Source organism: Lepidochelys kempii, chromosome 2, assembly GCF_965140265.1.
Source record: "Lepidochelys kempii isolate rLepKem1 chromosome 2, rLepKem1.hap2, whole genome shotgun sequence".
Taxonomy (NCBI): Eukaryota; Metazoa; Chordata; order Testudines; family Cheloniidae; genus Lepidochelys; species Lepidochelys kempii.
This window is the reverse complement of record NC_133257.1, coordinates 69,969,909-69,985,213: the sequence shown is the minus strand read 5'-3', so window position 1 is coordinate 69,985,213 and position 15,305 is coordinate 69,969,909. Positions and strand designations below refer to the sequence as shown.

The following is a 15,305-nucleotide window of genomic DNA, read 5'->3' as shown; positions in this document are numbered from 1 at the left end:
ACTGCAGCGTCTGCTGCCACAAGGCAATGAGCTGCTGCTGTGTAGCAATGCAATACCACGTCTGCCAGCACCCAGGACACATACGGTGACAGTGAACTGAGGGGGCTCCATGCTTGCCATGGTATGGCGTCTGCACAGGTAACCCGTTGCTTTCACGCGGGGGGGAGCCTGACAACATGTACCCAGAACCACCTGCGACAATGTTTTTGCTCCATCAGGCATTGGGATCTCAACCCAGAATTCCAATGGGCGGCGGAGACTGCAAGAACTGTGGGATAGCTACCCACAGTGCAACACTCCAGAAGTCGATGGTAGCCTCAGTACTGTGGATACACTCTGCTGACTTAATGCTCTTAAGTGGGAACACACACAATCAACTGTATAAAATCAATTTCTAAAAAAACTGACTTCTATAAATTCAACCTAATTTCGTAGTGTAGACATACCGTGAATATATTAGTTCAGCACTGCAGCAATTTAACAAGCCAATTTATTGTTAACAGAGTACCAATAGTCTACCCATGAAAAGTGGATGTCCATGTTGATGTTATACTTCTCAATTCATCACAAGTTACATTCCAGACAACTGGGATACTACAGCTCAATGTTCTGTATAAGCCATAGAGAAAGATTTTCAATGATAGGTTAAATAAAATCATCCCTTCCTGACAGTGTAGACTAGGAAAGGATAGTTACAATAATACCCTCAATTACAGGAAGAGCACCTGGATTCAATTAAATGGGTTTTTCTTTTCTATGTTTTCTGTAATTTTTTTTGCAAATTGTAAGGTCTCTCTAGCAGGTTTTACTGTACCTTACAATTTGCAAAAAAAAAATTACAGAAAACATAGAAAAGAAAAACCCATTGAATTGAATCCAGGTGCTCTTCCTGTAATTGAGGGTATTATTGTAACTATCTGTGCTTATTGCCCTTGACACCCACATGTGCATGTGGAATGAAATAAGCAGGGAGCAGAAAAAAAGAAATCATCAAATGAATAAACCAAGGGGAAGAGAGAGAGAGAAAAACTGAGAATATTCATCCTGTTAGAAAAATGTCAGTCAAACCCAAGAACCTTGTGTAGACTAGGAAAGCTACCTGTTGCCACCAATGGGTGTCAGCAACAAGTCTAGCTACACTGGTGCTGAACCTGGTTTAACTGATAGGGTTGATTAAGATACATCAAGGTTACTGAAACAGTACTGAACATAGTTTGTCCTGGTCTACAGTCACAATTAGACTGGATTCAGCACCAGTCAAACCGTAATACGTTCCCTGCAACAAGTAATATTTCTAACACAGATAAGTCTAGGAAGAGCAACCGTGGAAAGGATACACCTTAGACAGAAAACAAAATTTTCCACACTGCATCTAGTTAAGAAAAATTCTTTAGAGAGGATGCCCAGTCAGCTCATTGCTGAAGACTCAATGAGATTTAGGATTTAACAACCTCGTTAAACACAAAAATCTAACTTTAAATACTGTTGTCTGAATTACTAGTCCATACAGAAAATACCAGTAAATGATACAGTAAGGATGGTATTATTTCTCAAAGCTTGATAATTCACCTGAACTGTCCCTGGACTCTTGCAGTGACATGGGATAAGCATTCCGTGTTAACTGCCCAAGTTACGCGTTGCTTCACATCAACAAACTGAGGTCTTTAACCCTAGAGAACCTCGCTTTCTATTTGAGCTAACCACTGGGATCCAAGCGTTCTGTGAAACTCCACCTCCATTCATCCGGCACCAGCTGCTACTTGTGTTTATTAACACAGTAAATACGTCTAGCTTTAGCATTTGCATAGAGTAAAAAAATATGAACTGGCTCAGCTGCCAGCCTATGCTGTGCTGGGGGCCGTGTCAGAGGGTTGGTACAGCTAATCCCCAGCGTCACAGCTACTCTCTCCGTTGTTCAGTTCGGGTTTTAACGCCTCACGTGACATGCTCGTGATGGAAGGCAACGTGTGCCATCCGACCTGTCTGCCAGCCGGGGCTGCGAGGCCTCACCGGGGCTCCCCGGCGAACCCGCCACTTGCTGAGCGCCCCCTCCCCAAGCCCATCGAGCCTGCTGCTTCGCTCCCGGGCCGGTCACGGCGGCGGCGGGCAGAGAGCGGCTCTGGCTGGCTCACTGGGGAGCTAGCGGGGGGCTGGTATTCCCTGAGCCCAGCCGCGCCCGGTGACCCGGCCCGGACACAGCCCACGCGGGGCAGGGGGGTTTCTCTGGGAGAGGAGAAGAGTCCCCGGCCCGCACACACTGGAACAAGCCCCTCAGCAGCACAGGAGGCGCGCGGGGCTGGCCAGAGGAGACCCGGTGCCGGAGCGCTGCAGCGCCCGGCTCAGCGGCGGGGCTTACGGACCCATCCGGCTCTCAACTCTCCGAACGGGCACCGGGAGCAGACCGAGTTCGCCCAGACGGGAGACTGGGGGGGGGGGGGGGGTGGGGAGGGGGGAAGAGCGCGAGGCACCTTCGGGGGACGGCTGGGGGCGTGCGCGAGCGCGGGGCCTCACAATTGGGCGCGAGGCACCGTGCGAGGGGGGGAGGAGACAGAGAGTGGCGCGCGCCGAGCGCCGGGGCCCCGAGCTCTGGCCAGGAACAGGGCGGAGGCCGCGCGCGGGAGGAGAGCGGGGGGCTGTTCCCCCCTCCCGGCCGCTCACCGCGTTCTTCTTCTGCACCATCTTGTCCATCTTCTTGGCGATGCGGATGATCTCGTCTTCGGTATTCATGGCTGCGGAGGCCCGAGCGGGGCCCGGCCGTCGCGGCGAGGGCTGGGCCTGCTGCGGGACGCACCCGAGAGACGAGAGGGGACCCGGCCACGGACGCAGCCGCTCAGGGCCGTCAGTGCAGAAATGGAGCCGGGCCGCCGGATAACAAATGAACCCAGCAGCCCGAGCGGCGGCGCCGGCGCCAGGCAGCGCTCATCAAGCACCAGCCAGGGGAGGCAGACCTCACTGAGGCAACCCGAGAGCATCCACCCGCGCGGGCGGAGGGGGGGGGGAAGCTGGGGAAAGGCGGGGTTAGCGGCGCGGGCCCTGCCCCCACAGCGGCGACCGAGGGCTGCCGCCGCCGCCGCCCAGACTCCGGCTCGCTCGGTGCGTCCGCCGGGCGGCGCCGCGCGCAGAGGTGGCTCAGGCACCGTGGCCCGCGCTACCCAGCGGCAGCTCCGCACCCGACTCCTCAGAGCCGTGGGGAGCCAGTTCCCCCGCCGCCTGCGGTGCGCTGATTGCTGGGCCCGGGCAGGTGCGGGAGCTGCAGTCTCCAGCCCCGGGTGCCCGGACGGCTGGTCACAACGATCGCTTGTAAGGACAAACGGCAGCTCCGCCTTTCTGCCCTGAAGCGCTGTTACTGCCCGGAAGAGAAGGAGGCTCCCCACAGGCCCCACACCGCCTTGCTTGTTGATTGGTCGGGAGCAGGATTCCCAGCAAGCCACTGTCAGCTCCCCTTGTTGGTTTTACTTCACCAAGGGCGTCTCGACGCTACAAACTGAAGTCCACCTACAGCCACTGTAGTAAATGCGGTCCTGTCCGCACTACCCTCCTTCTGTCCGTCCTTGCCAGGAGTGCTTTCACAGACTTTAAAAGGGTAGTGTGGAGGCAACAGCCTGGCTTGGAGTGGGGAGCCAGGAGCAGCAACGCTCTAGCTGGAGGCCCCAGTCACCTCAGGGTGACACCAGAGCTGTGAGCCTGTTTGGTTTTTTTGGTCAATTTCATGGCTCCCTGCTGGAGTCATGAAATTCACAAGAATGACAGCGAACAGCTGAGGTAAGTAACCCTTAGCGTATACATGGACACTGGCTTGTCCTAATTACACTAACGTAAGCCCTATGCCTCTTGTGGAGGTGGAGTTATTTTGTCATTTTGTTAGTGGAGTAGGGCACTTACATCAGGGGGAGCACAACCTAACTAGTATAGACCAAACCTGAGATTGGAGCTTGTGTCCACACTAGTCTGGAAATTGCCAACCTTAGCTCTTGTGTAGACTGGCCACACTGTGTTTTAACTCTCCTCTTGTCAGCTACACAGAGGCCTGTTCTACACTACAAAGTTAGGTCGATTCAAGGCAGCTTACGTCAATCTAGTTGCACATGTACACTTAAATTGGTCTCCCAACCACATAAGTGCCCCCTTACTCCGACATAGTAACACCATCTCCCCAAGCAGCTTAAAGCCACAATCAATGTACTCAGGTGAATGTAATGCAAGCATAGAACCTGTGTTACTTATTTTGACCTTAACTGTCCTCTAGCAGCTGTCCTACAGTGCCTCACATGGACTGCTCTGGTCATCAATGTGAATTCCATTGCTCAGGGGTCATGGAGACCAGAATTCCCCCTGCCTCTTTAAGGCCCCACAAATTTTTGAAACTCCTTTTTCCTGATTGCCCAACTTGGCAAACACACCTATCAGCTCTCCATTGTTGAGTGCAACTACCCAGCTGATTATGCTGGCTCCATGCTCTAGCACACTCATGTCTGGAGTAGACAGGTGATACTGGATTTTCTGGTCATATGGGGAGAGGAGGCTATGAAGGCACAGCTCCAAACCAGCCTAGAAATATCAACATCTATGAGTGGATTGTTCAGCAGATGCAGGAGAAGGAGTACAACAAGGACTAGCAGCAGTGTCGCCAAGGAGCTGCAGCAGGCATACCAGAAGGCCAGGGAGGACAACGAATGGATGTGATACTAAGCTGCAGACCTGCAACTTTTACTACGTGTGTCATGCTGCATGCTATACTCAACAGAGACACCGCCCCCAATCCCCACAGCAGCATGGATACCTGCAAGGAGCCTGAGTCACAGACGCCTGCTGTGAACACGGAGGAGGAGGAGGAGGTGGTAGTGGTTGAGGAGGAGGATAATGGGCGACAGGTGCCCAGGGGATCCAGGTACACAGCAAGCCAGGACCTGTTTTTGACCCCACTGCAGTCTAGTCAGTTCACCAGTCGAGCCCAATGTAAGGGAAGGGTAAGTAGATAGATAGATTTTCAATTACAGAGGTGGCATTCCTAAAGTAGCAGGATACATGTTTTGACTTTTCATTAATTAACTCATGCTAGAAAAGGTAGTGGTACAACCAAGGGAGGTAGAGTTGCTATCTGCTTCTCATTCCCTTATAGGTTTAGGCAGGGGGTGGCCACGTGGAGCAGTTTGTTTACGTACGCTGGGCACATGATGCCCTTGAATCCTCCTGAGAGGTCACAATGAAACTTTCATAGAGGTACTCTGAAATCCTCTGCCAACAGTTTGTAGGGAGGGCTGTCTTATTTCTTCCTCTGTGGTAAGATGCTTTCCCAAACCGTTCAGCAATAAGTTCAGCAGGCACCGCTGCAGTACACAGACTAACAGCATACAGGTCTGTACTCTCTCTGCCTTTGTTACCCTCAGATGTGAAATAAATCATCACCACCTGTGGAAAATAGTGCCAACTTTCAGTGTCAGTGCCCTTTTCTACTAGAATGTAACTGAACAATTCCCCTGTCATTTCCCCAACTCCAGGCAGGCCACAGTCACTGGCTGCTGCTGTGACTGGCACAGTGCACAAACAATCCCAAGAAGAAGTGAGAATGTAGTGCTTAAAACTTCAGGGGAGCAAGAGAAGTGAGATCAGCATCTTAAGTTTTGCTTTCTTTAATGTATACACTGACAATGGTACCTCTGTGTGTTTTATCTTCAACAGCTGCCATTGCCTAGCCTTTAGGGTTCCCCCTTCACACCCACAGAACACCCGAGTCAGATAAGGAGGAGAAAGAAGAGGACTTGGGATGACAAGTTCAGTGAGATCTGAAAGCCAGTGCAGCGTTGGACCATGAGCACATCAAGGGATGAACATTGCAGAATGAACATTGTAGGCAGCTTGGAGAAGGAAAAAGTGGAGAGGAGAAAGGCTCAAGAGTCCCAGCAAGAAAAGGAGGGAGATGCACCGAGACATAGTGAGGCTTCTCAGGCAGCAAACACGGATGCTATAGATCCTGGGCTTGCTTCCCTCTGCAGCCCATTGAGAACTCAATATCAGGACCTCCCAAAATCCCCCCCCCCCCCACACACACACATATTTTGTGGGGCATCAGGGATTGTTGCACTACCCCTAACCGTCCACCCCAGGGGAAATTAAAGACAAACAGAGCTTCAGGTACACTAAATGTGGCTTTCACAGGTTAGTGTATGTGTAGCTGAAATAGAGATGAATGTTTTCCCCTTCATAATTTCTGTTTTCTTAATAAAATTTACTAAATTACATTTTTTATATCTGTTTTCAAATTGCACTGATTTTGTTGCAGAATAAAGTTCTATTATTTGGAACATAATTCATTTTTATTAGGTCACAACATACACCATGGGATACCTATCCCTGGTGTACAACACTATGCTGATACAAGCACTCCTGGTGAGTGCACGCACCACTGATGCAAGGAGCCAAGTATTCACACACACAAGCAATGTACTGAGGCGGGTGTATCTGACGTAACTTGCATTGACATAAGTTTGTAGTGTAGACATGGCTAAGACAGGTGAAATGATACATTGGTTCAAATGACAGCAGCTAGGCTAGAGTGGGGCTAGTGCCTGTGCGGTTACAGGGGCAGGAAATAGTTTTGAGGCTGTGCCTATAGCTGACTTTGTTTTTCCACCAGTGGTAGCAAAGGTGGGAATTTTTAAGAAAAACAGTCAAGTGGCCTGTCTGAGAAAAGGGCCAGATTTTGAAAAGTTTTTGGGGAGGGAGGGATAGCTCAGTGGTTTGAGCATTGGCCTGCTAAACCCGGGGTTACAAGTTCAATCCTTGAGGGGGCCATTTAGGGATCTGGGGCAAAAATTGGGGATTGGCCCTGCTTTGAGCAGGGGGTTGGACTAGATGACCTCCTGAGGTCCCTTCCAACCCTGATATTCTCTGATTCTAAGTAAGCAAGCCTGGCTGAGGCTTACACCATGTTTGATGAAACCCTTTAAAACATTGTTTTGGACTGATTCAGGCTTAACTCAGCTTTGAATGTGGATGGGGCCAAACCTTTTGGGAAACTATGCCCTAGTCTAGGTAGCAACCACTTCCTGTCTTAATGAGCTGTGTCTATTCTAGACTTATTACTTAAAATTTCTCTCTCCCCCCCTCCCCCTGCAGTTCCACCAGCAGCAGCTCTAGTGTAGACAGGCTGCTGGCAGCTGCCATTTTCCCAACCAGCATTAGATGAGCCAGTTAAAATGTTGGCAGCCAGTCTATGCCGGGGCAATAGACAAGCTACATGAATGGCAGCACTAGTGCGAAACAAAAAATAAAACTAGTGTAAACATAGCCATTGTGTTTAATCAGAGTTAGCCTGAACAAGTTTAAAAAGTGAATAGAATGAAATGAAAGTCTTCAGGCCTAGTGAACCATTTTCAAATAGCTTTTGCTTATTGGAAATGTCTTCTCCCCCCCCCCAAAAAAAAAACCCACCCTGCATGCCTCAGCAGCTGCAAATGCAACCTTACTAATGTCCATCCTGTAATAGGTAAGGAAATGATAGCAAGGTAACTTAAATGCTACCCAGTGCCAATGACAAGCCAGCTGCTTTGGAGTATTACATGCATACACCTTACAACCAGACTGGTGGACTGAAGAAAATTCCAGAAAATAATTCAAAAGACAATGGGAAGAGTGACTAGTGACCAGAATGCTGATGGCTGTAGCAATGCTTCTGCTCATACACCTTCCTTTTCAGAAGATGAAAACAAATAATAATCTAGACAAGCTCAGCATAGTCACAGCTCCCATTACTTGTGCAATCTGCTGCAAAGATTTCTGGATGATTTTCATGTATCTGTACAATTGCTAAATCAATGTTTGTTGTGAATTGGCTATTATCTGCTTTGTATTTAGCCAGTAACTTTGTATTGCTGACAAACACGTGTCCAACACTAATTTTTTTAGTCTGTTTCAGCTGCTGTTGGAACAGGCTGTTGTTTTGCACCAGCATCCGCATCCTAAGGTAGAACAAGCTGCCAAGGAACACAGCTGAAGTGACAACACGTTTTGCATACAGCAAGCACATTTTTCACATTTTTTTGTTTTTTCTAGGAGGACACTAGATGCTACCTTAAGATAACGTATCAACAGGGTGAGAGAAGAAAATAAAGACAAGAGGCTGGGGCGTTACTAAGGCTATGGCTACACTACGAGGTTTTTAGCGACACAGCTGTGCCGCTAAAAGGCATGCAGTGTAGCTGCTGTTTGTCAGCAGGAGAGAGCTGTCGTGCCAACAAAAAACTTCCATTCCCATGAGCGGCAGTGGCTTTGTCAGCAGGAGAGTGCTGTTCACACTGGTGCGTTTTGTCGGTTAAACTTTTGTCGTTCAGGTGTGTGTTTTTTTTAACACCCCCGAACTACAAAAGTTTTGCTGATGAAATGCAGCGTAGACAAACTCCCCTACTTAGCAGATCCAAATCCTGCTGATAGGAGACGACTTACTAAGGATCAAGTAGGATAGAATTCCCTACTCGGGCTGGGCTTGGTACAGCATGGCTGCGTGTCATTTAATAGCCTGTAGGAGGTTATCTAATGCATATCTGGCTAGATTACTTACTAAGTTCTAAGACTCCATTCCTCTTCTGTTCCCGGCAAAAGCAACACAGACAGAGAGAACCTTTGTTTCTCCCCCCCTCCAGCTTTGAAAGTGTCTTGTCTCCTCATTGGTCATTTTGGTCAGGTTCCAGCGAGGTTATCCTAGCTTCTTAACCCTTTGCATGTGAAAGGGTTTTTCCCTCTGGCCAGGAGGGATTTTAAAGGTGTTTACCCTTCCCTTTATATTTATGACAACCCCAAAGTAGGATGCAACCCCATTTTAATGGAATAACCAGGGACGACACCCAAACCCTACCGCCCGAGGCTGAAGCAGAAGCCCTTGGGTGGCAGGGCTCTAAACTAGTGTACCTTTGAGTGAAGTGTCTATGGGAAAATCTCAGCTCCATGAGCAAAGGCTGTTGCATATTCCTCTCCACATCAAAAGCAGGTGAACTGAATAATAAATTCATACTGGTTGGGGTTTTGACCAGGTGGGATGGTACAACTCTGGGGTCTTACACTAGGGAACTGGGGGTTATTTTGGCTGTAGCCTCTCTATTGCTGGTTCATGCGGTGGCTGGCCAGAGCCTGCATGCAAGTGCAGCTGGGTGTGTAAAACTGGGAGCGGGCTGCAACTTGTCACAGCAACACCGTGTGAGAGGAAACCCAGGCTGATGAGTTGGAGGGCTGAGTGGTACCCCAGTTTCAGGTGAAACCCTGGTTGGAACCCGTCACACATGTAAAAAGGCACTTTCCAAGATCGTAAATCTTAATCTTGTCCAAGAAAAAGAGAAAAAGTTTGCATGGTGATATATTCCATGATCTGGGAACATATAGCTAGTTACAAGCAGACAACCCTCTCTCGTTCACCTACAGAGGGTGCAGGATAGAGACCTTCTTTAAATCTCAGAAACAGCAGCAATTTAGGTTCATCAAACCAAAGACTAACAGTCTACCTTGAATCAACTCTGGGACTTGCCCCAGGAGCCACAGTCCTCCCATGGGGGAAGGTGGGGTGAGAAGGTAGCTTGCTAATTTTTTACCTGCTGCACTTTCTCAGTAATTTCTGAAGTAGTATGCTGTTTGTTAGTGGCCATATCTATTATACCTCAGGAGAGGCATGTCTAGTTTTATGTAAATCAAACACACCATACAAGAGAGGGTTCTGCTGAGCATGTGTCCCTTTCAATCTGTTTATACTTCATTAGCTAGTTCATTCAACAAAATTTAGGTTCTGTTTGTACAATACCACTTTATAATCTGTAAGAGTGCTGCTAATAAATATATTTTCATTTGAAATCTCCAGTAGTAGCTGTAACTAATTTGGAAATGTATTTTTAATAGAAAAATATATAAATAGCTCTGGAGGGGTAACAATAATCATTACTTGTCACTCCATGATCATGTGTCCCACCCTTCCCTACTGCAGCAGCTAGTGTCATGGATTCTCTATTGCAATAAATCCCCTGTGGGTGATGCAGCTGCTTTAGCATTTGAAAGCTAGTTTAAATTTAAACAGGGAATGTGTGTATAATCTTCTTGGCAAGTATATAAAATAAATCAATAAATGAAGTCTTACTATTTGCTTTGATATGCTTGTAAATGACACAGCAGATTCACTTGTAAAGCTGAAGTACTGAGCAAGTTACCTGGTCATGTAGCTAACGTTATTAAGCTTTGTTCCAGAGTATCTTTCCCTGCTCTTTATTTTGAAATATTGGCTTCATATGCAGTTACTATATTATTTATTTTAAACATTATTTTGTACCCTTCTAAAACGGTTAAGAACGGAGCACAATAAATGAGCAAGAATGGTGGAAATAGAATGTGTTTTATGAAAGATTATTTAAGAAAACAGCTGCAAATAGTTATATTATTTTAGATTTGATAAAAGGCCAATGTTAAAGTTTAATGAAAACCTGCATTGAAATATCAGACGGTGTAGTCAAAAATTACAGTATACTCTTGTTAGTACCTGTTAGTAAATATTAATACTTTTAGTTCTTTGTTTTTATCTATCTATCTATATATATAATCTCACAATCAAACTATTCTTTAGAATCTTTAACCTCAACAAAGAGTATGTCTGAATTCTAGGGCCCAGAATACTGGTCCTTGACCGATAACTAACCCTATTCAGGAATTTATCTATATTTTAACAATCTCCGATGCCTTCATGTCTATACAAATCCAGATATTCTTGGAAATCATCTCCTTAACTTATATATATACATACACACACATATAATGCTGACGTAAGTATGTATAGACTAATAAGGGATGATTGTTATAGCAGATGTTTCCTGTTGGGGAATTACTATGGAAGAATGATGGTGGGGTAAGAAGGACCCACGGCAAGATATCTTGAATTGTTTGTTCTCCCAGCTGTAAATACTCATACCTTCACACATAAATCAGATAAACGGAGAATGTATAGAAATGACATAATATGTTTCTGGGTGAATATTCTTGGCAACAAGGTTTTCTTTGTCTGAAACTCTATATAATGATACTGATATGGGAACTTAGCCGAGGAAATAAAAACTGCACAGCCCTTCCAGATGCAGGAGAGATACCTATCCAGGTCTTAGTCTGACAACAAAGGGTGGTATGTATCTCTTACTTTCTGTATAGTGTTGTACTAATCTGATTGATAATCTTAGATTAAATAATTCCAATTGAGCCTGTTATTTCAACAATCTTGAGTCATTAACTCAGATGCACAACACTTAATATATCACTAAACTTTAAGTATCAAATACAACAGAAACAAACAGGAAGCCAGCACCGTGGCAATTTTAAGACAGCTGACCACTTGGGTCCATGAGATTTTCAAAGCTTTTTTAAAAACTGACTAAATTTTTGCTAATTTATCCGCAATTTCATACCTATCTATATTTTTAGTTGAAAGTTCAATATCCGATACCATCCGTGTATAATCTTTACTCTATAACTAACCTGGATCTTTCTTCTTAGTAACTGATGCACATTTCTGATACAATACATTAGCATTTCCCCTACACAGACTCCACTGAGAATGTCAGGGTTTAGAATCCTATTCAACTGACGAGTGATGCTTCTGTACTGCTTTTTTATAACAGCACAAAACTAAGTGTTTGATCAATCTCAAGCTGCACTTTTTTTTTTTTGCCATTACTAGAAATATAGTATACCTACTCACATTTTTACAGAAATGGCATGATCAGCCACTTCTGAAGTATCTTATATAAACTTACTTACTTATGTAAACTGGCCAGTAGAAGTCACATCTTTTCTCAAAGAAGGAATGGGCATATTTTCCAAGGAATTTTCCAAAAGCATACATTTTTTGGCTCTAGGAGACCCAACAAGTCAATTTAAAGTAGAACCAATAGTTTTATCCCTGTCCCCTCTTTACTTTTTCTTTTGTAACTGAATGATGTATCTAAACCATTTTTGGGATAATGAAGTACTCTAAAATTAGCTCCGAGAGCTAACATTTGAAGGCTTTTTTTTAAAAAAAGACTTCAATGTCAGAGATCATCTTCAGTGATTAGCCTTGCCTTTGAGAGTTACCCAAGGCAGTATTGCCTTTAGGGATGGAGAAGATTTTGAGTCTCATTCAATACCTTTTTTACATTTATCCTTAAATAGGAAGCTGAGAGACTTTGTTTTAAGCAGCAATTTAGTACTGAATGCTGGAAAGGGGTGTAATATCCATTACATACCCAAGTAGTGCTTTAAACACAGTATTTGCATTCAAGACAATAGAGATCAGCACTTAAATATAAGTGTTGTAATTTGAGTATAATTGCTTAAACATACATTTTTTTTAAAGTTAAAAAAATTTTAAACACACATACTACTGTATTGTCACTGTTAGCTTCTACTTGGTATCTGAGTACAAAAAAGCAGATTTGTCACATCCTAATGCTGAATGCTCCAAACAAAACAAAAGAAGTCCATACATTTTGAACTTTATCTTTTCTTTTTTTTTCCCTCTTTCCCTTTTTTCAGTTTGTCTCATCACAGCCTCCCTCCCTATGATTACCCGACCTTCCTTCATATGACTCATGATATAGTAACCATATGGTACGTACATCACTGAACAATCAAAGAATGGAACCAGCTGCTAGGATCACATACAGCCTCTTACTTTGCAGTTTCCTGTTTGATTTTTTAAATGAAAATACTAATTGTAACTGTTAAGGATGTTGAAAACTGTATTACTGAAAAAATGCCTGCCTTAAGGCAGAGAAGTGCCTGGAGAAAGCTATGCCAATACAGCAGGTTAAGGAAGACTGAAGTTCTTGTTTGTTAGTCAAAAACCAGGCAGATAAGCAACATAATTCTCAGGGCATTTTAAAAAATTACTTTGTTTCATTTTCTTTCAGTTTCCTTTCTGGGAGTGTGAAGATGAAAAAGTTAGATTATACCTCAGAACTAAGGTGACAGAAATATATAAATTGTTGCCGACTGACAGTTTTTCCTTCCAAGTAGAGGGAAACAGCAATTTCTTTGTCTGATGGAGAGTGCAAATTATACTTAAAAAAACGCCCAAAAAATAAAATAAAATACCCCACATCCTTGAAGTGACTGCTATTACACACTGTTAATGAAAGCTGGCTTTCTAAAGACTATTACCACACAACTGTTATCTGAAAGTACTTTTTCCAAACACTGATTGTTTGAAGTTTATTTCACAATTATAGAAACAAAGATTTTTACACTTTCCTACTATAGAAATCATTTCAACAAAGCTCAAGGTTTCTTACCATAAATAAATGAGTAAACTAAGTAACAACATCTTGATTTTTTACGTTAAATAACATCTGCTTATATTCTTCAACGTAAAGGAAATTGAAGCATTAAAATGATTGTTTATAAAATTTAAGATACCCGGGCCTTAAACATATGGCTTCATTATCAACATCCTATACAGTACATTCTTAAAATTATATCCATTATGTGTCAAGTAACGCCTATATATAAAAGATGCATTTTAACAGTTTTATGAAGTGCAATACACTTCATAGAGAGAATACATTTAACAACTCTAATATACTGTAACTAGTATATAGTATTTGTCAGCAACCCACTGTGTGCAATTATATAATACTTACAAGGTAAGAGGTAAAGACCAAATCTTCCAGCCCTCACTATGGCAATGTTCCCAGTGACATCAATAGTTTTGCCTCAGTAATGGATGCAGGATTTGTCCAAAAATTCACAACCCAATTTGTGTTTATAAACAAACTGAATATTCAAATAGCAGGTCCAAAGCTTCCGACTGAACAAAACATTTAATTTGGTTTGAACAAAAAATTAGGCATGTGTTTGAAATTAATTAGTGTTCGGAATCTACATAACTAATGGGTTTCAGAGTAACAGCCGTGTTAGTCTGTATTCGCAAAAAGAAAAGGAGTACTTGTGGCACCTTAGAGACTAACCAATTTATTTGAGCATAAGCTTTCATGAGCTACAGCTCACTTCATTGTTGTAGCTCACGAAAGCTTATGCTCAAATAAATTGGTTAGTCTCTAAGATGCCACAAGTACTCCTTTTCTTTTTACATAACTAATGTCACAGCAAAAATGTAGGTCTCTATTTCTTGGGGGTAAAATGCAGACAAGAAAAAGCAAATTTTGTTTTCAGTAGCTTAACAGTGTTTGTAGATGTCTTTCCTCTGTCTGGGTGAGAAGAATAAAATCTAAGTAAACAAAATGAATTCTAGGAACGTGCAGTACTGATTTCAAATGTGCAATCTTGGTATTTACTATCCCATAGGTCTAACTTCTATCCCCTAGTAAAATAATGGAACAAATATTGAGAAAAAAGATCACTTGTCTGGGCTCATTCAACCTAGCACATATGCTAATCCTGGCAGGAATTCTCAGTAGCCATGTCTGCCAGTGAAGAGGCTCCTGCTGCAAAAGAATCCACACAACCTCCCTTCAATCTGAAAGGGTACAAAGGTCCAGCACAGCCCAAGAAGCATGTTGCACTAACTAGGGAGATGTGTTGATTCAAAGGTATCCTTGAAGTAATTTCGAGCATCAAACTCCTACTGATCCCCACTGCTACACAGCAGTCCTCCTTGGTGGAAAAAACTGAAGGATCTCTTCCTGGAGCACAGTGGGCCAGACTGATGCAAAGTGTAGTAGTTTACATTTATTTGCACCAGATTTGGTGAATCTAGTCCCTAAAGCAGTGGTCTCCAACCTTTTTATACTCAAGATCACTTTTTGAATTCAAGTGCAATCCAGGATCTACCCTGCCCCTTCCCCCCGCTCCCTCCATCACTCGCTCTCCCACACCCTCACTCGTTTTCATTGGGTTGAAGCAGAGGGTTGGGGTTCAGGAGGGGGCATAGCTCTGGGCTGGGCCTTAGGGGTTCAGAATGCAGGAGGGGGCTCTAGGCTGAGCCTGGGCCGGGGTGCAAGAGGGGGTGAGGAATGCAGGAGAGGGTATGGGGTGCTGGCTTTGGGAGGGGGCTCAGGTCTGTGGCAAAAGCTTGGGGTGCAGGAGGGGGTTCAGGGTGGAGGAGGGAGTATGGGGTGCCGACTCCGGGAGGGCACTTAGGGCTGGGGTGCGGCACTTACCTCGGGCGGCTTCCAGTCGGTGGCGCAGCAGGGCTAAGGGAGCGTGGGGCTGGGGGGCACATGGCTCCAAGCACTGCCCTCTCTGCAGGCACCACCTCTGCAGTTCCCATTGGCCGCAGTTCCCCGATCCCAGACAACAGGAGCTGCGGGGGCAGTGCTTGCAGGCAAGAGCAGCGCATGGAGACCCCT

At 44.7% G+C, this 15,305-nt stretch overlaps 1 protein-coding gene and 1 long non-coding RNA gene across 3 annotated transcripts in view; one reads left to right on the top strand and one right to left on the bottom strand.

Moving 5' to 3' along the window:
• Positions 1-3,343, bottom strand: part of TCEA1 (transcription elongation factor A1) — a 62,155-nt gene extending 58,812 nt beyond the window's left edge. Inside the window, exon 1 of one of the 2 annotated variants that reach the window (XM_073331154.1) lies at positions 2,659-3,343. In XM_073331154.1, the coding sequence (XP_073187255.1) occupies positions 2,659-2,727 (69 nt within the window). In that variant the 5' untranslated portion in view covers positions 2,728-3,343. Of the gene's footprint in view, positions 1-1,569; positions 2,404-2,658 lie in introns of those variants that run through there. The other variant, XM_073331155.1, reaches the window with a different exon arrangement.
• A 426-nt stretch (positions 3,344-3,769) lies between these two features.
• LOC140906711 (uncharacterized) lies at positions 3,770-13,307 on the top strand. Its single transcript, XR_012157214.1, has 3 exons — positions 3,770-4,967; positions 5,680-7,963; positions 8,053-13,307. It is a non-coding gene; the product is annotated as an uncharacterized lncRNA (long non-coding RNA).
• Positions 13,308-15,305: the final 1,998 nt, after the last annotated feature.